The sequence below is a fragment of the Aulonocara sp. 'chitande type north' Nkhata Bay genome, linkage group LG12, assembly GCF_057382095.1.
Source record: "Aulonocara sp. 'chitande type north' Nkhata Bay isolate Kocher_YH1m ecotype deep benthic linkage group LG12, A_spYH_male_GT1.1, whole genome shotgun sequence".
Classification (NCBI taxonomy): domain Eukaryota; kingdom Metazoa; phylum Chordata; class Actinopteri; order Cichliformes; family Cichlidae; genus Aulonocara; species Aulonocara sp. 'chitande type north' Nkhata Bay.
The window spans coordinates 21,228,242-21,250,132 of record NC_141355.1 but is presented as its reverse complement, the minus strand read 5'-3'; the positions used below and the strand labels follow the sequence as shown (position 1 = coordinate 21,250,132).

Below are 21,891 nucleotides of genomic sequence, written 5' to 3'. Positions count from 1 at the left end.
CTTTAAAACCAAACAAAAAAAAAAAAAAAATCCTACATCGTTGTCTCCAGGCAGGCGGTTCATCTGCGCCAGTCGGCCTTGAGGGTCCAGGACGAGCTCAGTGCACATCAGCACATCCTTTGGGCATTTGTCCCCTGGACCCCAAAGCTTCAATAACGCCTACGAGAAGAGTTTCGCAGTGAGCTTAGACAACATCAGAACATCAGAGACTGAAATAAGTAAATCAGTGAGCTAACAGTACCTGTCTGAACATCTCAGGGAAATCATAGACATATGTGGTACCCAGAGTTTGAGCCTGGAAGCGTTTGGCCTGCAACAGGTCTTTTGTCACATAGGGGGTGTTGATTAACATCCCGTGCAAGGGGCCCTGCTTATCCCCATATGACTGAAACATGATCTGAGAAGGGAAAATTGACAAGTTGATTTTTTACATTTGTATGACCGTGAAAAATAAAATATGAACGCCTGGTGGTTTTAAAAAAAAAAAAAAAAGAAAAAGCTAAACACTCTGTCCTCACCTGTCCAGAACTTCGGTCAGTGACTTCTTTATACAAGCTGATATCCAAATAATAGCCAGATTCATTAGTAAGGAACAGGCGGATGGGAATGGCATTCCCAGTCGGTGTAAGGCGGATGTTGATCTTCAGCTCTGCCTGAAGGACGCGCAGCTTCCAAAGGCGACTGCCATATCGCATCACCATGGAGCGGACAGACTCCTCGATCTGATAAATCAAAGATCAGGACAAGCAAGCATGTTACATGTGAAGCTTTACAGGTCACGGTTTAGGTATCGAATCTGTGAATGTGGACTACTGATACAACAAAATATTAGTAACAAACAAGAAGTAAAATATTAAAAGCAGTAAAACATTTATGAAAGAGAGAATCATACCTGAAAGACTGATAAAACACTAATATTATGTAGTGCATATTAAAAAAAAAAGTCATAGCACAATTTATTCACCAAAATAAAATATACTATAATCTCGAGAACTTTATGCATATTTTTGTCTTAATAACTTATTGTGAAGATATACTGCAATAGAGATTGCAGAACACTGACTTTAGATAGGTCCATGATAACAGTGGGGACGAAGTTGAGGAAGATGTGATTGCAGTCTGTGCGAACACTGGTGTTACTGAAGGCCACCTCCAACTCATCCATGGCTTCCAACAGCAGACGTTCTCCCTCATTTTGGAGGTATTCAAATGAAGCTTCCTGGTTATTAATAAACATGTAGTGGCTTTAAGTTCTTTGAGTGCAAAAATCTTTTTCAAACAGCAAAATAACACATGCTACAAGCACATTTCTCATCTTGTTGGACATATAAAACAAAAGTCAAAATTTGTTCTGTTTACTTACCTTTGTAATGAGATCTGAGTGGCGGATAATTGCTCGGATGAAGAAGCGGTAGTCCGTAACTTCAGCACCCTCCTGAACACGAGCAGCTCCCAGGTAGAGGTGCATCTTGTGGTTGGCGCAGGGAACAGCTGTCAGGTCAAAGTTCCTCATTCGGTTGAGCTCCAGCTGAAAGGCCAAAGCTGGCTCCAGATTCCGGTAAATACGATCTTCCTGAAACTGAAGGGAAGCACAGATTCAGTCATCGTTTCCTTAGAAATGACATGTCAGCTCTGTAAATGCAGGTTGTTTAAAAACACTTACCCCGTCTCTAGCTCTGAATGTGAAGAACTTGGGGAATTCTCTCTGTTTAAATGAAAATTTAAAACAATAATTAGACTGCAGCCTTTCAAAGTAAAAAGTAGCCTGCAAGGACTTTCCAAATGGAAAATGAAATGAAAATGGAAAAACACAAACAATAGGATTTAGTCAAGGTAAGTACCCCCCCCAATCTTGATTTTATGAAAAGTGATATGTGAATGAAATTAAAGCCATCTATGATCATGATGCACTGCACATAAGATACACAATTACCTTCTGTACAATCAGAAAGGTGATTCTCCTTATTCCATACTCGAAGAGAATAGCTTTCTGTAAAAAAATAAAATAAAAAGTCAAAATCACTAAAAAAAAAAAAGAAAAAAAAAGGAAAACTGTGATCTGCTATTTAAAAGAAGAATGCTTTATTTTAGATTTGGTTGGTAACCTTTGACTGTCCAAAGGCAGTAAAGGCTCGGACCAAGGCATCGTCATCTTCTGTGTCTGCTGTTTTTATGGACACATTAATGATGTGGATTGGGTTCTCCCTGGCACTCTGCAGGAGATAAAAGAGAAATCAGAGCGTGCACATATAGATTAAAACAGTCTATTGTTAAGCCCCGTCCTCCTTATACAGTCACAGCTGCTCACCTTGAAGTGCTCCTCATCGTAGAAGCTGGAGCAGGACTCAGAGAAAGGAGTATTCTCCATAAGTGGCTCGGCAAAACTGGAAAGAACTTCATCAAAATTCCTGCAAAACCAAAAGAAAGACATTAACATTTGATTAATTTCACTTTGAGATAATTCATCAAATCCAAAAAAAATAAAAATAAAATAAAAAAGACCTTTTGAAGTCATCAAAACACTGGAAAGCCACCATGGCCCCCATTCGCTGGCACGGTGGAGACAAGGCTCCATCCAGGAGGAGCTCACTGCCCTGCCTTCTCAATTTAAATTGGCCTGATCCACTGACTGGCACAGGAACCCTAAAAAAAACCCCAAAAAAACAACAACCACACATTTAAAAATAAGTCAAAACCACTGGACAATGAGGTGACAACGAACAAGATGCCCAAAAATTCATAAAGAGAGCAATTAAAGCAAGAGTGGATAACTCGTCTTGTCTATTTAAAAACAAATTACAGAGTGTCACCACCATCAGATCATATTGGAATTACATACAGGTGATAGCAGAGGCAGCTTAAAGGATTTTTTTAAGGTTACAAGTCCTAAGCATAAAGTTCTCAGTCGTCCAGTAAGGGTGGGTAACAGGTTATATACACACAACTGACAGAACCTGTTAGTATCAGATTTTGTACAGTGATGAAGTCTTAAACTGCCACTCATTTCTTCATATTTTGCTGAAACGTGCAAACATACGTGGAAAAACAGTATATAAGGCAAAAACTGAGTCTGCACAATTCTGACAAGCTTGAAAGTAAAGGTGAGACCACCTTTATTCATCAACACTGTCTGAACTCTCTCAGGCAACTTTCTTCTAATATCTTTATGTAGTCTACAGGAATAGTTCTCCAGGCTTCATAAAGGACATTCAAAGCTCTTCTTTGGATGTTGGCTACCTTTTGTTCTGTTCTCTGTGAAGATGACCCCACATTGCTTCAATTATGTTGAGGTCTGGGTTCCTGGGAGGCCAATCCGTTACTGATAGTGCTCCACTGTGGGGGTTTTTTTAATCCAGGTCTGCTTTTACTGCACTGACAGTGTGTTTGGGATCCTTGTCATGCAAGTAGGACTATTTTGACAAGATTCCAAACACCACTGATGGAAATATAGCCCTAAATCACAACTGCGCCTCCACCCACAGAGGGCTGTGTACACTCACTGTTCCTCTCTCCTGACTTCCTCTGTACACATTGATGATGATTTGAAGCAAAAATGTCAAATATGGGTCCATCACTCAAAAAAAAAAAAAAAAAAAAAAAAAAAGATCTGTTGCTGCTGATATTCAGTTCAGTTCTCGTGTAATTTAGTGAACATCAGCCTTTTCTCCCTGTTCCCCTTTCCTAAGAATGTATCCTTTACAGTCAGTCTTTGACAGTCTTGGGTGGATTTTTTTTTTTCCTGACAAAGACTTAACCAGCTGTAGGGTTTTTGTTTGTTATTTTAAGGCTTGAAACTTCTTTTTCCAGTTTCCGCTTTTCTTTTTAAGGACACACTGCATAGCATGGCAAGATATGCCAAGTTTTCAGCTAATAGCTCCTTTGGCAATCACCTTTGAAAATAATCAGATATTAGGATTGAACTGAAAATAAGTGAAAAAGCCGCCAATTTCAAAGAAAAACTTTGAAAGTCCTCCAGAAAGCCAGAATAACTGTTGACCAAGACCACTTTGGAAAAGGAAAAAAAAAAGCACAATAAAATGAAGTCTGGCTCCTTGGAAACAAAATATGACAAAACAAGGGGTGGCTCAAGACTTTTGCACAATACTCGGTCATTTAAATTATGGAATATAGACATTGTAATTCTGATTACCAAAATGTTTTACTGCCTGAATTTTATTATGTGCCTATGGGCATGCACCTTTGTCTTCTGCTTACGTGGCCCGATTATCTGCTGTCTAGCTGATTAGCTAAGTAATGTATTTTTATCTCGGAGTATAGGGAGGATCGCCAAGTCAAGTCATCAGCTAAAGTCCAAGTGATGTCAGTAGATGCATGACTCAAGTCCGGCTCAGTTCAAAGCCGATTCCCCACCAGGAAGTGAGCTGAAAGGGATTATGAGCTGTTGTAATCCAGAGCAACTGTTACTATATCGGGTTTCAGATTTGCAAATTAAAGGTTGGAGAATGCAGGCTGGCCATTAGGTAACAACTAATGTAATTTCAGGCCTGAGGTTTTTAAGAGGAACATGAAAAAGAAGCTGAAAATGTGCCTCTTAAAAAGCCCAGCTATGCTTTACATGTTGAAAGAAGCAGAAAAAAAAAAAAAAAATCAGATGGCCCAGTTCAGCATAAAAGTGAATTTAAAAGGACAAATCAGTTCTTAAGCAAATGTATCTGGGCAGAAGGAAAAAGCAACATGATGCATCCAGCATGCATTGCTGTGAGACAAACAGAGGATACGGTGGTTTGGTTGTTTGGGAGGAGCTTTACTCTACCTGTTCAGAGTAGGGCTGCTCCCTCTGAAATAAGATGATTAACAGGTGAATATTAGCAGTGCATGATCAAACTGTATGTCTACTACGTCTGGTAATATGATTAGACTGAAGCAATTTTAAAGAGACTAAGCACATTCACATCAAAGTCAAGTATGGCAAAACTGCATTCAGGGTTAGCCATATGTTACTTCACAGCACCAGGGTGGCACTGCACCTGTACCCCATGGGGACAGGTGAACATTTCTTTTCTGGATTACCGGTAATCGATCAAGCCACCATTGTACAGAGGACACCTAAATTATGTTTTTAAGGCCTGGATTTCATATGAAAAGTCTCTTTAAAGAATCCCCATCAATACAAGTGAACAATCTCCACAGAGAAAGAGAAAGCTTACATCCTCGGATGCTACAAAGAGGAAATATGTGGTCAAATTTGGAGGTGGTAGTGACTCATTCGTGACTCAGAAATTAGAGAATATCATTTGATTCGTCTGTGGCTCGGTGTGAAGTAAAAGTGTCACCTGTTTGGATGTGATGATGGCAACATAAACTGAAAGTCTACAGCGCATGTTCCATCCTGCAGCTGGTGATGCTGGATGCTGTTTAGCTCATAGGCGATGTAACCTCTGCGGACGTACACCTGAAAGTCAAGACAGAACAACAGAATGACCATTTAATAAAAACGCATAAGACAGAACATGTCTGTGTGAATGCACTAACCATACCTCCAAAGCAGCCATGCATACAACTTGATTGGAGTGATAGAAGAAGTTGGGCAAAACGTCAAAAATTGAGGTTTCAGAGAGAATGAGTTTCTGTGGCAAATAAAAATATATATTTATCATTCACGGTATAAATGTGCTGCTCTAAAGTGATGTAACAAAGACGTTTTTTTTTTGTTTGTTTTTTTAAATACAAAACACAAAGCCAACCTTCAAATTCTCTGGACAGAACTGGTGACCATACATATCAATGGCTGACAGGAAGATGGACTCCACCTGGTTGTGTCTCAGTTCATATGATGGTAAATGAGAAGCAATCAGGACCTATGAGATATTTGCAAATACTATAACAACATAGTCAAATAAAATAACTTTAAAGCAGATGCATGATTAGTCAAACTTCAACAAAACATATGCAGTTAGATCTGTAATTTGTTGGACAAAGACAGAATCATGTAGCTTTGCTGCTGTCAATCACCACAGTGGATTTCAAATCAAAAACCTTGACACGATCGAAGTGACGACTTTCATCTTTAATTCTATGGGTTTACTACTAATTATAGTAGTTTTTATGCACAGTCCACCATTTTCAGAGGCTCAAAATAACTGGACAAACTAACATAATTTTATATATAAGAACTGTTTTTAATCCTTGGATGAAAATCCTTAGAAGTCAGTGGCTGCCTGAAAGTCTAGAACTCATGAACATCACAAAAGGCTTTGCTTCCTCCCTTAAAATGCTCTGCCAGGCTTACACCACAGACACCTTCAGCTTAATAACTGAAAAGCTGCTTTGTTGGGTTGAGATCAGGTGACAGACTTGGCCAATGAAAGATTTCTGGGGGGGGGAAGGAAAACAAAACTTTTTTCTTCTTCGGAAGAATATCCCATTTATTTGCCTTTGACAAACTCTTGGGTTGTGTTTGCAGTACGCTTTGGATCATTACCAGTTTGCAGAGAGTACAGGCCTGTACACTTCAGAATTCATCCCGCCGTGTCTATCAGCAGTCACATCATCAATAAACACTAGATACCCAGTTCTACTGGAAGCCATACATGCCCATGCCATAGCTTTGTCTCCACCATGTTTACAGATAATGCTTTGGATCCTCCTCCATATTTTTCCTGGTACAAGTTCATTCTGGTTTCATCTGTTCAAAGAATTTTCTGCCACAAAGGTGCAGCATCTTTTCTGGCCAATTCCAATCTGGCCTTCGTGTTCCTGAGTGTAACCAGCAGTTTGCACCTTGTTGTTCTTGAGGGTTTTTTTTGAGACATTATTTTCTTAACCACAGAAAAAAATTCTGTCACCATCCAATTTATTTGTCTCTTGTGGTCTTTCAGGCCTTTTGGTGTTGCTGGGCTGGTCAGTGCAGACCTTCTTTTTAAGAATGAGACAGAATGTTGATTTGGACATTCCTACAGTTTTTGCTTCTCTCTCTCTAGAAGGTTTACTATATTAAAAATAAATAGCAAAACTCAATGCAAGCTCTCTTACCTGTCTAGCTCTCAAGGCTACCTTTGAGTTCTCCATCTTGCTAAGCTGTGTGAGTTCATTCAAAATAGCCATGAGCTCATCTGCCAGAGTGGGATCCCGTCCACACAACTGATCCTATACAAAGTTAAAGACAAACCTTCATCACTGTCCGTCCACGTGACTTTGTGCAGGATGAACGGTTATCAGGTTTGCTTCAGTGAAAAACGATGAGAGCCTTACAATGAGTATTGTGACCAGGACGTTCTTCTTGGATACTTGAGCATGAGAGAAGATGTAGTCGAGGACAGGACTCATGTCAGGTTTGTGCTTCTCTCTCAGGTTGATGACACACTTATCATAGTGAGCTGTTAAGGACCAAAAATAAATAAAAGCATTTCCATCATAACGGAGCTGCAATTGCAATAAAGAAGAGGTGACATAAAACCTGAAGGGGTGCTGATGTTACCTTGCTGAAACTGCATCTCTACCTGCAGGTAGCGCTTCAACAGATCGAGAACCACAGATTTCATGTAGCCACGGATTCCACTCCGATATCTGAACAGAAAAAAAATTCAGATGTGTCAACAATTACAACGATAACATAATTCAAAGATATTACTGCTACTACCACCACTACACAATATGCATCTGACCAAATGGGGGGAGAAAGAAAAAAAAAAGACCTCTGCACCAGCTGTACAATGCTCTGAGTGTTCATGAAGAAAACCTCTCGGTCAGCTTTCCTCTGCAAGGTTGCTGCATGGCTGTCTAAAATGTTTGCAATCTGGAATCAGATAAGCCAAACGTCATCTTATCACACTGGTAAAAGCAATTTATTTAAAAAGCTCACAAGCAGCCTTTGCATAGCATTTTACCCTTTGACTGGGGAACTGGCAGAGGACGGAGGTGATGTTGCTCGCATACTGAGCCATGACTTTGCGGATATCTTTCTCAACAGTAGGTGGAATACGGCCAGCCACGCTGGTCATGATCTCTTGAAGTTCCAAAAGCGGCAGTGAGGGGTCCCTTAGAGTCTTCATCAGGGTAGCAACCCACTCTTTCAGCTGTAGGTTTACATGCAAACATGCTCGTATACATCAATAAAACGCTTTTGTGTCTTGTAATGAGAAATCTGCAGTGGCAGAAGGGCTGATATATACCTTTGTGCTAAAGTAGGGTTCTTCAAGGCAGTACCCATCCATGACATTAACCAGGTTTTCAAGAACACTGTGGAACACCTGGTGAAGCTTCTCCCCAGCCATGGGAAGTGGCTGCTGAGGCGGTAGCACCGCTGTGTTGAGTTCCACCTGTGAAGGAAGAGGAAAGAAAATGAGAGGAAGTTTTCACAGCAATTTCAATAACAGGAAGAACTTACACTGAAGTAAAATAAAATAAAATAAATGGATACAGACCAAATATATAAACAGGACACCAAAGTATTGCTAGAAATTTTTGCAAAAAATTCGAAATGAAGATTTTGATGTGCTCTGGAATAACCCACCCTGTGTATACTGCTGGGATCATCCAGATCCATACGTGCCACCACACAGCCAGGCTCCAGAACCGCTCCTGGTCGCTTGACAAAGTGGATACAGCCAGACTGCTGCGCAGTCAACGTCATCACCATCTTCATCACCTGAATAATAAAGGACAAGTAAGCAAAACGAACCGGCACAAATGGCATAAGTCACAAAATCCTATCCACCGTATATTCTGTTACCTCAATCTCTGCATAAGTTTCCCCTGCAAAAATATGATCTCCATCCTCAACCATGTATTGCAGCAGTTTGCCAGCAGAGGGCGAGCGTAGGACCGTGGGGTCATTCTCCTTCTCAAAAACACAGGTCTTGTTGCCAACGGTGATGCGAAACCTGAAACGTTAAAATAGTGCCGGTAATGAGTAATCAGTTAAACCAGAAGTAAATAACCAAACTGGAAAAAAAAAAAAAAAAAAAAAAAAAAAAACCCCCGCAGTGGTAGCCTTGCCTGTCCACTTCTTCCTTCATGTAGGTTATATGGCTGCTGCCATTGTAGCACAGCAGGAGGCCGCCATCGTTCAAACGGTGGACGTCTATTTCGATGTGCGAGCCATTCATAATAACGACATACGTTGTTGGGGACTGGCGAGCCACCTGCAGGAAACAGCAGTGATAATCTATTCATTAAAAAAGGTAAGAGGCTGAATTAAAAACAAAACAAAGCAGGAAAGGAACAAAACAGATACCTTCAGACAGAATTTGACTCCTTCATATATTAGGTCCACATTGACAGAGTTGAGCAGACTGTTTGCAGGCAGTACCTGACCTCTACAGATGCAGCAGATAATGTTTATAAGAGTCAATTGCATAAAGACACGGGAAGAGCGCTGCAGTGAAACATTAACGACAAGTGCCTACTGACCTTTCCAGGGAATGTAGATAGTCAGACATGCTCTTTCTGAAGATAGCATCTGCAACAAGCAAAGCCCCACAGACAACACCAAGCAGGGTATTTGGTCTCTCTGCCTGCAGAAAGAACACGTGGCTTTGTGAATTAAAGGAATTATACACAAGTTCAATGGTCCATATCTGTCTTCAGTCTCTTACCTGCACTTTCTCTGCAATGAGATGATCCAGCCATCCGGTATCAATGTCATTGTTTCTGAAGCTTTCGGTTTCAAGTAATTTAATGAGGTATTCGACCGTCGTCCGAAAGTCACCTCTGATGGACAGCTCTTTCATAGCCACCACCATGTTTCTGGAAAATACAGAAAACCCAAATACATACACTAACAATCTAACACCAATTAAGGCTGACAAATTTAAGACAACTGTACTGCTGGCAAAAGCATGCTGCATCTTCTAACAGAGTACCGCTTTATCTGGAATCAGGTAAAGCGGTACTCTTTGCCGCACAGCCTACAAGTAGCTGATAATAGGAAAAAATACAATTAAAATAAAGGAGCTTACGAAATGGCTTCTTCACGGTTCTCGCCCCATGAAAAACAGTGTCCAAACTGGGAATCTGCAAATTCGTGTAGGCCACCAGTCGCGCCCACACTGAAATAACCCCAGACGTTCTTACTGCTGCGGAAGTTCAGCTCCTGCACGGTGCCCGAACTGGGCTTGAACCCCTGTGGGTGAGTGAGTGTGAATCAGTGGTTTAAAAAAAAAAAAAAAAAAAAAACATGAACAGTACATAACAGTGTCATGTTTCCTGGTTAATGAAGCTGAAGTCCACCTCATCTGGGTTCTCACTGGTGATCCGTGCAGCTATGACGTGGCCTCTCGGACGAGGGACGCAATCTGGAGACTCAAAGTTAATAATGGTGTCACCCCAGGGACTTTCTCCATAAAGCACACGTATGTCCTTAATTCTGTGAAGTGGGATGCCCATCGCAATCTGTGAGAGATTAAGCAAATATTTAGATGGGAGAATCTGATCAGCATCTGTAGGATCAATAAGAACAAATTTCTCATTTTGTTCCTTGGGTATAATTATGTGTCTGAGCCTCCTAACCGAGGTTTACCTGAAGTTGAGCAGCTGGCAAGTTTACATCTGCGATCATCTCTGTACAAGGATGTTCCACCTGCAGGCGAGGATTCAGCTCCAGAAAATGGAAACTTCCATCTTCAGAGTAGAGATATTCCACAGTACCTGCACTCACATAGCCTACGATCTTGGCCAGTCGCACAGCACACTAGGCCACAAAGGAAATAACGAGGAGACAATATGTCTCTAAGAGCAGACTTTAGTGTGTTAGCATTAGAATACAAGGACATAAACTTACCCGCTCCATTCGCTCTAATGTTGAAGCGGGAGCTATGGTGGCAGGAGCCTCTTCGATGATCTTCTGGTGCCTCCTCTGGATGGAGCAGTCTCGTCCAAAAAGAGAGATGGCATTTCCATACATGTCCCCCAGTATCTGGACCTCCAGGTGTCTCGCATGCTGAGCCAGCTGCATGATGAAGATGGGTGAGCCGGGCACCTCCGTCTGGACCTGCACTCAGAATAACACATGAAGTGTAAAGTCTTCTTGTTCCTCGACAATCACAGCCTATCCAATCACAGTTTATATAGTATAGAGCTGTAATCTGGAAGTCTATCAAACTGAGTACTGTGCCATTTTATTTTATGACCATGCAAATTAACAACTGAGTGTGGACATCCTGGCTGCTAAGAAAATTAAAAGAAACTGGGTAAATTAGACATTAGTTTGTAAAACGTAACTGCACCAACCTGTCTAAAGAAACCTGGGAAATCATCAGAGCACTCAACTTTCCGAATACCCTTTCCACCTCCACCCTCAGAGGCCTTGATTACAACCGGATAACCAATTTTCTCAGCTTCCTGAAGAGAAAAGAAAAATACGCACCAGACAACTTATAACCAAAAGTATGTACTAAAGATTTCGATTAAAACTAATTAATTTGTAGATATTAATATTGTTGATTTGTTACTATGCTTACTGCTATCCCCTCGTCTACATCGTGAACACAGCCCTGTTTGTAGACCTCTGGAGGAACATTGATGACATTGCCCTCTCTTTGGTCCTCTTCAGCCCAGTCCAGTCTCAGATCTGGAGCACAAGCACACACTAGGTAAGAACAAAGTGGTCCCAACTGAGTATGTACTGCATAATAGAGTCTACGCCATGTGCAAAATAGCACATTATAAGTTTAATGCATGTAACAGTCATGCGGCCCACTGTTTTTGGGGTTTAACAATCAGTTCTTCGAGGTTTGTGGGCATTCGTTCACATTTTTCCTTTAAGGACCCGCCGCAGTATATCAGTTCGGCTAAGGTCTGGACTTTGACTCTGACTCTGGTATACAAAGTAGTTCATGACAGACTGAGTGACTACAATGTGCACAGGTCTGTGCCACCACTGTGCTTTACAGTTGTTATTAGGTGTTTATGCCGATATGCTGTGTTTGGATTTCACCAATCACAACGCGCTGCATCAGGGTCAAACATCTCCACTTTGGTCTCGTCTGTCCGAAGGACATTTCGTTTGTTCGGTAGCAGCTCTGCAAACCTATGCCGTGCTGCCACGTTTTGTTTGTTTTTTCACAGGGGAGAGGCTTTTTCCTGGTAACTCTTTCAGGCAGGCCATGCCTGTTCAGTCTTTTTCTACTTCCACTGTCAAGAACTTTAACATTTAACGTTCCAACTGAGGCCTGTGGAGTTTGTGTAACCACATCTTAATCCGGTGCGCAAATTTCAGTCTACTCCAGGGAAGATTGAACAATGTTTTGAATGTTTTCTACTTATGATTAATCACTGTAAAATGATGGACTTTAACTTGTGTGAAAACTGATTTATAACCACTCAGATTTATGGGCAACAACAATCGCTTCTCTGAGATCATTGCTGATCTCTTTACTCCTCAGCATTGTGTTGCTGAACTTCTGCTTTTGTAAAGATGTTCATATCTGCTGATGACCAGTTAATCGAGCACATTCAATTAGCATCACCCAGCTACTACTTACCCTCTTAATTCCTATTGAAGCAGTAAAGGTGTACATAGCTTTCACAGGACTGCATAGAGCACAGTGATAACTCTCTCACACCTGCTTTGTTTATGGCGGAGTTAGTGCAGAGAGGAAAAGCATCACCTGATCCACTCCACGGTAGTGTGGGAATGTCGGCACTCTGGGCCACAATGGAAGAAGCCACTTTATCCCCCAAAGCCCACATGGCTTTACTGGATGGCCCTGAGAGAAACAGCAGAGGTCAATTTATCATGAGAAGCAGCACAAAGCTTTCTAACTAAATGAAAGTAATAAAATGAAAGAAACTGCTCTTTTACCCAAAAATGAAATGCCCGCTTTACTCAGGAGCTCAGGCAGTTTGGGATTTTCAGATGCATGACCCCAACCAGCCCAGACAGCCTGTAAAGAGCAATGTGCACAGAAACAGACTGTTGTTTATTTACAGGAAGAGAAAGTAACAACTGAATACACCACGGTGGGCCCGTGCTAAAAAGAACCGCTGTTTAAATAAACGGTGAGTAGCACCTCCACTTGAATCCTTTTTGCAATGTCAACTATTAGCTCCACGTTGGCATAGTTGTTATTGTTGGTGCCACCGGGTACAGGCACATAGTGGTCGGCCATTTTAATATATTCTGCAGGGAAACAGGAAGCAAGGCTCAGAACTTCACAGTGAGAAAAGCATTTCTACTGGTTCATCACATACGTTTTAGGCGATGACTGATAACAATTACCTGCATTAGCTTTTAAGTCTTCAGGAGTTACCATGACAACAAAGCGGATGGTCCTCTCATTGCGAAACATTTCATAGGACCAGCGGCGGATAGAGCGCATACATTTGACTGCAGCGATGCCATTATTAGCGATCAGCACCTGTAAGAGGACCCAACATAAATATCGCTCCGAAAAATGTAGATAAATTAGAAATTCAAGAAGGGTTTCGTTCTTACTTTTTCTATGACACGGCTGCCACCGAATCTTGTGACAAACTCTGCAGGAGAGGCCACGGTAAAGTCCCTGTGCAGATCCATCTTTCTGTGTTCACGTCCTTTTTTCACCAAGTGAGGACCAGACATGCTAGGCCTGCATTGGAAAGTTCACAGTTAGTCTTGACCCCTCCAAAAAGTGAACTGCATGAAGGCAACAAGCAACTGAATTTAAACTGAAAATCAAAACCCAAAGTCTAGAATCAGTCTCTCTGCAACAGGCAAGGGCAGCCTGTGGAGCAGCCCAGTTTTTATACCCTTAAATCCAAGAGTCTGCGCACAAAACTCAGAACAGTAACCTGAACACAGTAATAGCTGCAGATGTTACACTGAATCTACCACTCTTGACGGCCCCTTTTATCAGATGTTCACCACAGCTAAGCCAATAAATGTACATGTGTTGTCATCATGGTGTAATCATGCACACTTTACCTTTAGTCCAATTTCCTGCTCATTATATACACACAGCATAATTCCTATCGCCTGGCCCTGGATGACTGAGAACCTACCTACAGTGACATGTTAAAATGTAGTGTGCTTAAAAAATTTTTTCCTTTATACCCCATGAACAGTAGTGAAAACACCCCCGATGACTACAATCTGGAACAGTACTGGAGAGATGAAGCACCGTTCTTCTAAAAACTGCCCTTTATTTGGCGTTTTGATTTTGGCAGTGCACCGTCTCACATGTCAGAGCAGCGCAGACGTACAGCTGGAGGTAATGGCTCAGAATAATCATGACCCAAAATAATCAGTCATTCATAAATAAATAGTCAAATCAAACACAGACTCTTGACAATCTTGGCTAATAAACATTGTGTAATTTGTTGAAAACAAAATGTCTTAAGGGTCAGTGGAAACCAAAATCATCAATCTTTTGAGACCCGGCTTCAAAAATCAGAGTTAAGAGTTAGCAGTTAAGTTGTCTTTTTAGCGGTATATGTATATACCAGTCATTTTGAACAAGTGCAGCCGTGGATCCTCCACCTCTGCCCACAGACTGCCATGCAGTAGTGGTGTAAGGACAATGAAATGTTTGTCTCTGTTATCACTTTTCACATAACAATAATAAATCAACTACAGATAAATATGAAATAAATGCAAACAAGTTAAACTGAGCTGTACTTATTTTAAGTGATATCACACCACACACACACACACACACACACACACACACACACACACACACACGATAAGAAACAGGCGAAGCTTTTCCCCATGTTTGGAAATACATAACTGGACTGCACAGCACCAGAACATTTGAACATTTCACGCACATACCATCGTTATCGTCATCTGTCCGCCGGGGTGCCGTTCAGTCCGGGGTTTCGCTGTTTCTTTTTAAACCACCCCCGGGCAGATACGCCCTTGCCCCATCAGTGAAGCCACACAGTAAAGCTGCAGCGCAGCAGCAGTTTGTGCGCCTGTGCTGATATGTGAACTTTACACTTCACTCCTGTTCACTCGGGGAAATACAGTCTGTTAATGTGCTGCTTTCTGATAACGCTTTCCATTTCGGTATCAACCACTTGCTGACTTTTTTTCCGGGACAAGAGGGTTTAGTTTAACCCGATACGCCTACTGCGTTGCACAAACAGTGATAATCTAATCATAACCACGACTTGGGGATTACTAGAAAAATCGGTGGCTTGTCGCAGTGACAGGCTTGCGGCAATAATGACTGCTTGATTGTTACCGTTTCCTTATATGCGTGCAAGCTGCGCACAGCCCGTAAACTACAGCGGCCCTTCCTGTTCACAAACGAGCCTACGAAAGGTGCTGCAGCGGCACTAGTTTCAACACAGAGTAGTTCTGTGTTTAGTTTCCACATACCAGAGTATCACATTACCGAAAACTGCAGCAGCCCTCTGCATTATCGGACTTACCTCTGGAGATATGGGAATAAGCTGATACTCGGGTAGTCGTTTCCGTCGAAGGAATACATCGCGCTGTGTTACTACTAGGATTAAAAAAAGAGTTTTTAAAACCAAAACAAAGGAGACTTCCACAAAGTGCTTCCTCTTGTCCGCTTCCTCCCTTCTCCCCTCCCACATGTGCAGCCGCATATCTGCAAATAAAGTCCCCTGAGCCAAAGCGCTGGCTGCTCTTTGGAAACAAAGCGAGCAGTGCTCCACTAAATCCATTATTGGAAATGTTTATTGTTGGGCATCAAAGGGCTAAAAACGGTCGCGCACGACACGAGCAGACTGATTTTGTTTGTTTGTTTTTAAGTGCAGTAACAACAAAGTATAGGAAGACGCTTCGAAACATCTCACTTTTCTCTTCTTCGCCGTGTAAACCACAATATACCCACTAACACGCATAAATCCAGGCCGATGGAGCTCTAGTAGGTTTTTCTTGGCTCAAGTGTTTTCCATCTAACGTTCATACACATTCACGCCCCAGTGGGCGTGTCAGAGAATAACTTAACCAAAGATATTTAGCATCGACTCCTCTACCTGTTGAGCTACAGCCAGTCTAATAAATATCCATGTATTTATTGTTTTTATGCAATAAACACAGGGATAAATAAACAAAAATAAACAAAACAGTTTTCTAATTGAACAAAACTAACAAAAATCTTTGTCAGCTAGTGGCTATCTCATGTCTAGAACTTCTGGATATTAATCAAGAAACGGTTTCTAACTTTGAGATTTGCTGCAGCTTGTTTACTCTCCAAACTCCTGGGTTGGCTTCAGGGTATGTTTTGGGTCATCGCCTATCTGTGCTGTGAACATGAAGTTCAGTGGCATTCATAGCCACCCATTTACACACCTTTTATTTATTACTCACACTCCAGTGGTGATGGATAGATTCTAATTTGGGGTTCAGTGTCTTGCCCAACGACACGCAGGGGCTGAAAGGAGGCAGAGATTGAACCACCGACCTTCTAATTGGAAAATGACTTGCTCTATTTCCTGAGCCGCATTTTTCTGGCTTCCGTATTTTTCCCCATCCCTCTGATATTTATATTGATTAATCTGTGTAAGGAATAATCATCCAGAGACTGAAGATATTTGGCAAAGATTAATCTGACCTTTCTATTCACCAGGCGGATGTATGGTTTGCACCCTATGGTGGGTCTCTACATCTCTGTTTGCTCAAGTCTTCTTCTGAAAGTAGACTTGAATAAGTATCACTTGGATGCCTTTTAGAGAGTCTTCTTGATTGGTTTGGATGGAAAGGATCCTGTGAGCCTCCACCACCGCCACTGGTGTCATGTTTAACCTGCAGAGTTCACCAGAGCCTCCTTATTTTGTCAGAATGTAGCTTAATGATCCCGCTCTTTTCTCTTGCATGTTTTACATGCACTGAATGTTCCTTTGACCACATGTTGTGGGTCCAAGGAAAAAGAAAATATAGAAAATAAAACAAATACTGACCTTTTAACTGGTTCATTTATGAAAAATGAGGAAATAGCAGGCACCGGCCACGCTTTTGAGGTCATTTTCCAATTTCAAAAGAGAGGAGGCTACAGATTAGACATCTTTGACAGTTAAACCCTGCATTTAATATGCATATGAATACCCTCAAACTAAAGCTGAGGGTCTGCAGTTTAAGCCCATGTTTATTATAGAGTATAAGAGTAACCCGAATATGCTTTTGGTAAATAGTTATAATAAAAAACTGTTTAAACAGCAAAGAAAGAAAGAAAGGAAATTAATAATAAAAAGAAGAATATTTAAACTACAATAAAGACCATAAGTCAATTCAGCTGCTCGTGTCAAGCTAGTTACTTACCTGTGTGCACTGAAGGAATCCTTGTACCCTCCATGATATCACAAACCACCCGTTGGTATGAAAGTAATTCTTAATTTACCGATATCGCAGAGGAACAAGAAGAAAACTAACATTTGTTGACAATTTCAAAGCGCTTGCTGTGCTCTGACCTCGACTAATGCCACCACCGCTTGTCAAAGTCATTGGCTGAGGCTCTTGTTCCATTAATAGAGCCAAGATATTTGGCATGTGACAATAACACAGGTCAGCTCGTGCAGCTTGTGGAGACAGCGCGCTACCGATGCGATAATGTGTGCCCAATTTTTTGGGGGGAATGTTCCTCTAGACCAGGGGTGGGCAATCTCAGTCCACGAGGGCCGGTGTCCCTGCAGGTTTTAGATCTCACCTTGGGTCAACACACCTGAATCACATGATTAGTTCGTTACCAGGCCTCTGGAGAACTTCAGGACATGTTGAGGAGCTAATTTAGCCATTTAAATCTGCTGTGTTGGTTCGAGGACACATCTAAAACCTGCAGGGACACCGGCCCTCGTGGACTGAGATTGCCCACCCCTGATAGACCTAAAAAACAATCCAGTTTACATTATGCCCTCATTATAGTGCGAGTGTATAAATGGTGTAAGTGAACAGCTTGTTTGTTTATAACATGACAGAGCAGTAAAAACACGCCCCAACCTATATAGCTGACATTCATTTACTTAAAGCCCTTACTTGATGACCGTTGAGCTGGGCTGTGGTACTACAGAAGGCGCCTGTGGAGGGGAAGATTTGATGGTGGAGGTCGGTGGCTGAGATGCACCGCTTGGAGGTTTCGTGACCAGAGGTTCTTCGTCCGAAGAGTTATCCTCTGATGCTCCAAGAATAAACTTCAGGCGCTCCCTCGCCTTAGGTCCTGAACTCAGCATTGGTGGGACGCTCTTAGAAGGTTTCTGGGTGGTCGGCAGCACCGTTGGTTGTTTTGAATTTACCTCCATGGAGCCCTGCAGAGCATCAGAGTCCACTATTCTGCCACAAAGACCCGCAAATGCACTGGCAGCCTGAGGCACGTTATATTCAGCATGTTGTGAGGCAGCTGCAACTGTTGACAGAGGATCCATGCCTGCATCAGGGCTGCGTGCAGTGGGCACGTCCTCCTCGGCTGCAGAAGGAAGTTCCTCCCCTTTCACGGGCATTGTTACGGTCTTACTATTTATCCTCCACAGCAGCAGAACCCACAGAATAAATCCCCAAAGTGCAAACTCCAGCATTCACAGACATCCTCCTGAAACTGCAACAGGAATAAGGCGGATGTCAAAACTAATTTGAGAGAACAGAAACATTTTTTCATCAAATGTGAGCCAAGTTAACAGTATACCAACTGTTTTTTTTGACACTTGGAATGGATTTTCTGTAAGTGCATTAAAAACTGGAGTCTGAACTATGAATGTGAAAAGTAGTTTAGTGTCAGACACCACCTGGTGGCTGAAAGCTGAAGCTGTAGTTTTGGTCTAAACAAAAGGGTCATTCCATCTCAAATCATCTCATTTCTTGATCATGAAACATCTTTGAGTTGCCACAAATCTTGGACATGTATGAAAATTGCCTGTGAATTCCTATCCTAGATTTTTTAAAGCCCATCTTTCAGGCCTTGTTTGGCCCCACACTGTAATTAAAGCCTTCAGTGAAGTCCCATATTTGAATATACATTAATAAAACAAACTTAACTCTGCAAAAGACAACTAAAGACAATGTCTGAATGGTCTATAGCTGTATTTGACAATAATGAAAAATAAAATATGTAAATGCTGGAGTTTATTAACTATCTGAAATAATAATTTTGATAAATATGTGCAGGATTTTAATTATCAAAAACCACGTGCACTTTGTCCTGGACGAGTCTGATAATTCATGTTAAGAATAAAATTTATTAAGACCCATTAAAAAGACAACAAGTACTGATATAATCTTCTCTGAACATGCAAATAAATGCAGCAAATCAATTAAGATTCATTAAGAGGAATGAAAGATGAATTCTCGGTTCTTATGAAAAATTGTTGCATTTTTTTAAAGGGCTGCTTTCATGGTTTATTTTTTAGATTTTTCCCCAATTTTTCAGTCTAACTTTCCCAAATTACAGATCCTGACTAATCTTTAATGGTAGGAAAGGCCACTATCAGGGTATAAAGGTTTGTGATACATAATGCAAAATTTTGAATTTGCAATTGTTTTTTGGAAAATATGGTCAAGTAAAAGGTGATTTGAGATGAAATGACCCCAAAGAAATATGGAAAAAAAGACATTTCTAGATTTTTTAAATGGGATAGACTGTTTTAACTTGGCATTTCAGGGCAAATGATGACTACAGGGAGTGCAGAATTATTAGGCAAATGAGTATTTTGTCCACATCATCCTCTTCATGCATGTTGTCTTACTCCAAGCTGTATAGGCTCGAAAGCCTACTACCAATTAAGCATATTAGGTGATGTGCAACTCTGTAATGAGAAGGGGTGTGGTCTAATGACATCAACACCCTATATCAGGTGTGCATAATTATTAGGCAACGTCCTTTCCTTTGGCAAAATGGGTCAAAAGAAGGACTTGACAGGCTCAGAAAAGTCAAAAATAGTGAGATATCTTGCAGAGGGATGCAGCAGTCTCAAAATTGCAAAGCTTCTGAAGCGTGATCATCGAACAATCAAGCGTTTCATTCAAAATAGTCAACAGGGTCGCAAGAAGCGTGTGGAAAAACCAAGGCGCAAAATAACTGCCCATGAACTGAGAAAAGTCAAGCGTGCAGCTGCCAAGATGCCACTTGCCACCAGTTTGGCCATATTTCAGAACTGCAACATCACTGGAGTGCCCAAAAGCACAAGGTGTGCAACACTCAGAGACATGGCCAAGGTAAGAAAGGCTGAAAGACGACCACCACTGAACAAGACACACAAGCTGAAACGTCAAGACTGGGCCAAGAAATATCTCAAGACTGGTTTTTCTAAGGTTTTATGGACTGATGAAATGAGAGTGAGTCTTGATGGGCCAGATGGATGGGCCCGTGGCTGGATTGGTAAAGGGCAGAGAGCTCCAGTCCGACTCAGACGCCAGCAAGGTGGAGGTGGAGTACTGGTTTGGGCTGGTATCATCAAAGATGAGCTTGTGGGGCCTTTTCGGGTTGAGGATGGAGTCAAGCTCAACTCCCAGTCCTACTGCCAGTTTCTGGAAGACACCTTCTTCAAGCAGTGGTACAGGAAGAAGTCTGCATCCTTCAAGAAAAACATGATTTTCATGCAGGACAATGCTCCATCACACGCGTCCAAGTACTCCACAGCGTGGCTGGCAAGAAAGGGTATAAAAGAAGAAAAACTAATGACATGGCCTCCTTGTTCACCTGATCTGAACCCCATTGAGAACCTGTGGTCCATCATCAAATGTGAGATTTACAAGGAGGGAAAACAGTACACCTCTCTGAACAGTGTCTGGGAGGCTGTGGTTGCTGCTGCACGCAATGTTGATGGTGAACAGATCAAAACACTGACAGAATCCATGGATGGCAGGCTTTTGAGTGTCCTTGCAAAGAAAGGTGGCTATATTGGTCGCTGATTTGTTTTTGTTTTGTTTTTGAATGTCAGAAATGTATATTTGTGAATGTGGAGATGTTATATTGGTTTCACTGGTGAAAAGAAATAATTGAAATGGGTATATATTTGTTTTTTGTTAAGTTACCTAATAATTATGCACAGTAATAGTCACCTGCACACACAGATATCCCCCTAAAATAGCTAAAACTAAAAACTACTTCCAAAAACATTCAGCTTTTATAATATAAATGAGTTTTTTGGGTTCATTGAGAACATGGTTGGTGTTCAATAATAACATTATTCCTCAAAAATACAACTTGCCTAATAATTCTGCACTCCCTGTATTGAAAACAATGAAGTAATTGCTTTTTTCAGCCATTATTATGTTTTAATTGGTCAACTGTTCATATACTTAATGTTTAAGACTTTTTTTTTTTTTTTAAAAAGATCACTATTAAATATTTGTCTTTCTCCTTCTTGGAAAAAGCACAATTCTTTTGATGTCCAAACTTAATGAATCCCCATAAGAAATAAACTCCTTAAAGCATATTAAAATACATCATGACTATAAGAAAAACTGAAATACTAAGTAGTGTTTGTCTCTGTGTACTGTTTAAGTTACTGATTTGAAGGTCAGAGGTCAGATACTCTCTCAGGACAGCAACACTGAAGTTCTTACTTTCATATATTAAGAAAATTATTCAGTAAATTCAGTCAAACAGAAGCAAGAGAAGTAATTACGATCTACACAGTCACGTGTATACTTTAGATGACTAAGTCCTATGTATACACACGAGTGTGTTATCTATGACAGCTGGACCTGGCTGCAGGCTACATTTCCCAGCGAGAGTCCTGTAAACAGCCTGCCTGTAACAGCTGACATGGAGAGCATGTGCTGCTTCATGTGGGGTAAAGGTCAGCACTGAGGGAATGAAAGGAAGGGAAGTTCAGGTGAAGGAGGATGGAAAGAAAAAAACATCCATAAAAAACAGCAGCAATAGCAGGAACACTTGAACACATCCAAATACAGAATATACATTACACACATGTTCTTTGTCCCATTGAAAGATATCATTGTTTTTTGTTTTGTTTTTTAAATAAACAACAATTATAAGGATTTATTAGCATTCATTTTGTATAATAGAAGCACAAAATTTGTGAATT

The 21,891-nt window shown here is 41.2% G+C and overlaps 1 protein-coding gene across 8 annotated transcripts in view; it reads right to left on the bottom strand.

The window, feature by feature from the left end:
* Positions 1 to 21,891, bottom strand: part of acacb (acetyl-CoA carboxylase beta) — a 28,234-nt gene that overhangs the window by 5,798 nt on the left and 545 nt on the right. Inside the window, exons 1-39 of one of the 8 annotated variants that reach the window (XM_086314238.1) lie at positions 17,174 to 17,506; positions 15,319 to 15,392; positions 13,397 to 13,529; positions 13,181 to 13,319; positions 12,972 to 13,081; positions 12,764 to 12,845; positions 12,570 to 12,668; positions 11,421 to 11,530; positions 11,191 to 11,301; positions 10,742 to 10,951; positions 10,481 to 10,651; positions 10,192 to 10,353; positions 9,921 to 10,084; positions 9,558 to 9,708; positions 9,373 to 9,476; positions 9,197 to 9,278; positions 8,959 to 9,104; positions 8,693 to 8,843; positions 8,474 to 8,608; positions 8,133 to 8,279; positions 7,848 to 8,036; positions 7,656 to 7,756; positions 7,439 to 7,527; positions 7,213 to 7,340; positions 6,994 to 7,107; positions 5,706 to 5,819; positions 5,499 to 5,588; positions 5,295 to 5,413; positions 4,775 to 4,798; positions 2,503 to 2,643; positions 2,309 to 2,408; positions 2,106 to 2,213; positions 1,934 to 1,990; positions 1,664 to 1,705; positions 1,364 to 1,579; positions 1,064 to 1,219; positions 519 to 722; positions 242 to 397; positions 37 to 159 (exon numbers count right to left, since the gene is read on the bottom strand). In XM_086314238.1, the coding sequence (XP_086170364.1) occupies positions 37 to 159; positions 242 to 397; positions 519 to 722; positions 1,064 to 1,219; positions 1,364 to 1,579; positions 1,664 to 1,705; positions 1,934 to 1,990; positions 2,106 to 2,213; positions 2,309 to 2,408; positions 2,503 to 2,643; positions 4,775 to 4,798; positions 5,295 to 5,413; positions 5,499 to 5,588; positions 5,706 to 5,819; positions 6,994 to 7,107; positions 7,213 to 7,340; positions 7,439 to 7,527; positions 7,656 to 7,756; positions 7,848 to 8,036; positions 8,133 to 8,279; positions 8,474 to 8,608; positions 8,693 to 8,843; positions 8,959 to 9,104; positions 9,197 to 9,278; positions 9,373 to 9,476; positions 9,558 to 9,708; positions 9,921 to 10,084; positions 10,192 to 10,353; positions 10,481 to 10,651; positions 10,742 to 10,951; positions 11,191 to 11,301; positions 11,421 to 11,530; positions 12,570 to 12,668; positions 12,764 to 12,845; positions 12,972 to 13,081; positions 13,181 to 13,319; positions 13,397 to 13,529; positions 15,319 to 15,377 (4,737 nt within the window). In that variant the 5' untranslated portion in view covers positions 15,378 to 15,392; positions 17,174 to 17,506. Of the gene's footprint in view, positions 1 to 36; positions 160 to 241; positions 398 to 518; positions 723 to 1,063; positions 1,220 to 1,363; positions 1,580 to 1,663; positions 1,706 to 1,933; positions 1,991 to 2,105; positions 2,214 to 2,308; positions 2,409 to 2,502; positions 2,644 to 4,774; positions 4,799 to 5,294; positions 5,414 to 5,498; positions 5,589 to 5,705; positions 5,820 to 6,993; positions 7,108 to 7,212; positions 7,341 to 7,438; positions 7,528 to 7,655; positions 7,757 to 7,847; positions 8,037 to 8,132; positions 8,280 to 8,473; positions 8,609 to 8,692; positions 8,844 to 8,958; positions 9,105 to 9,196; positions 9,279 to 9,372; positions 9,477 to 9,557; positions 9,709 to 9,920; positions 10,085 to 10,191; positions 10,354 to 10,480; positions 10,652 to 10,741; positions 10,952 to 11,190; positions 11,302 to 11,420; positions 11,531 to 12,569; positions 12,669 to 12,763; positions 12,846 to 12,971; positions 13,082 to 13,180; positions 13,320 to 13,396; positions 13,530 to 14,713; positions 15,001 to 15,318; positions 15,934 to 17,173; positions 17,507 to 17,884; positions 18,441 to 21,891 lie in introns of those variants that run through there. The other 7 variants (XM_086314232.1, XM_086314234.1, XM_086314239.1 and 4 more) reach the window with 7 other exon arrangements.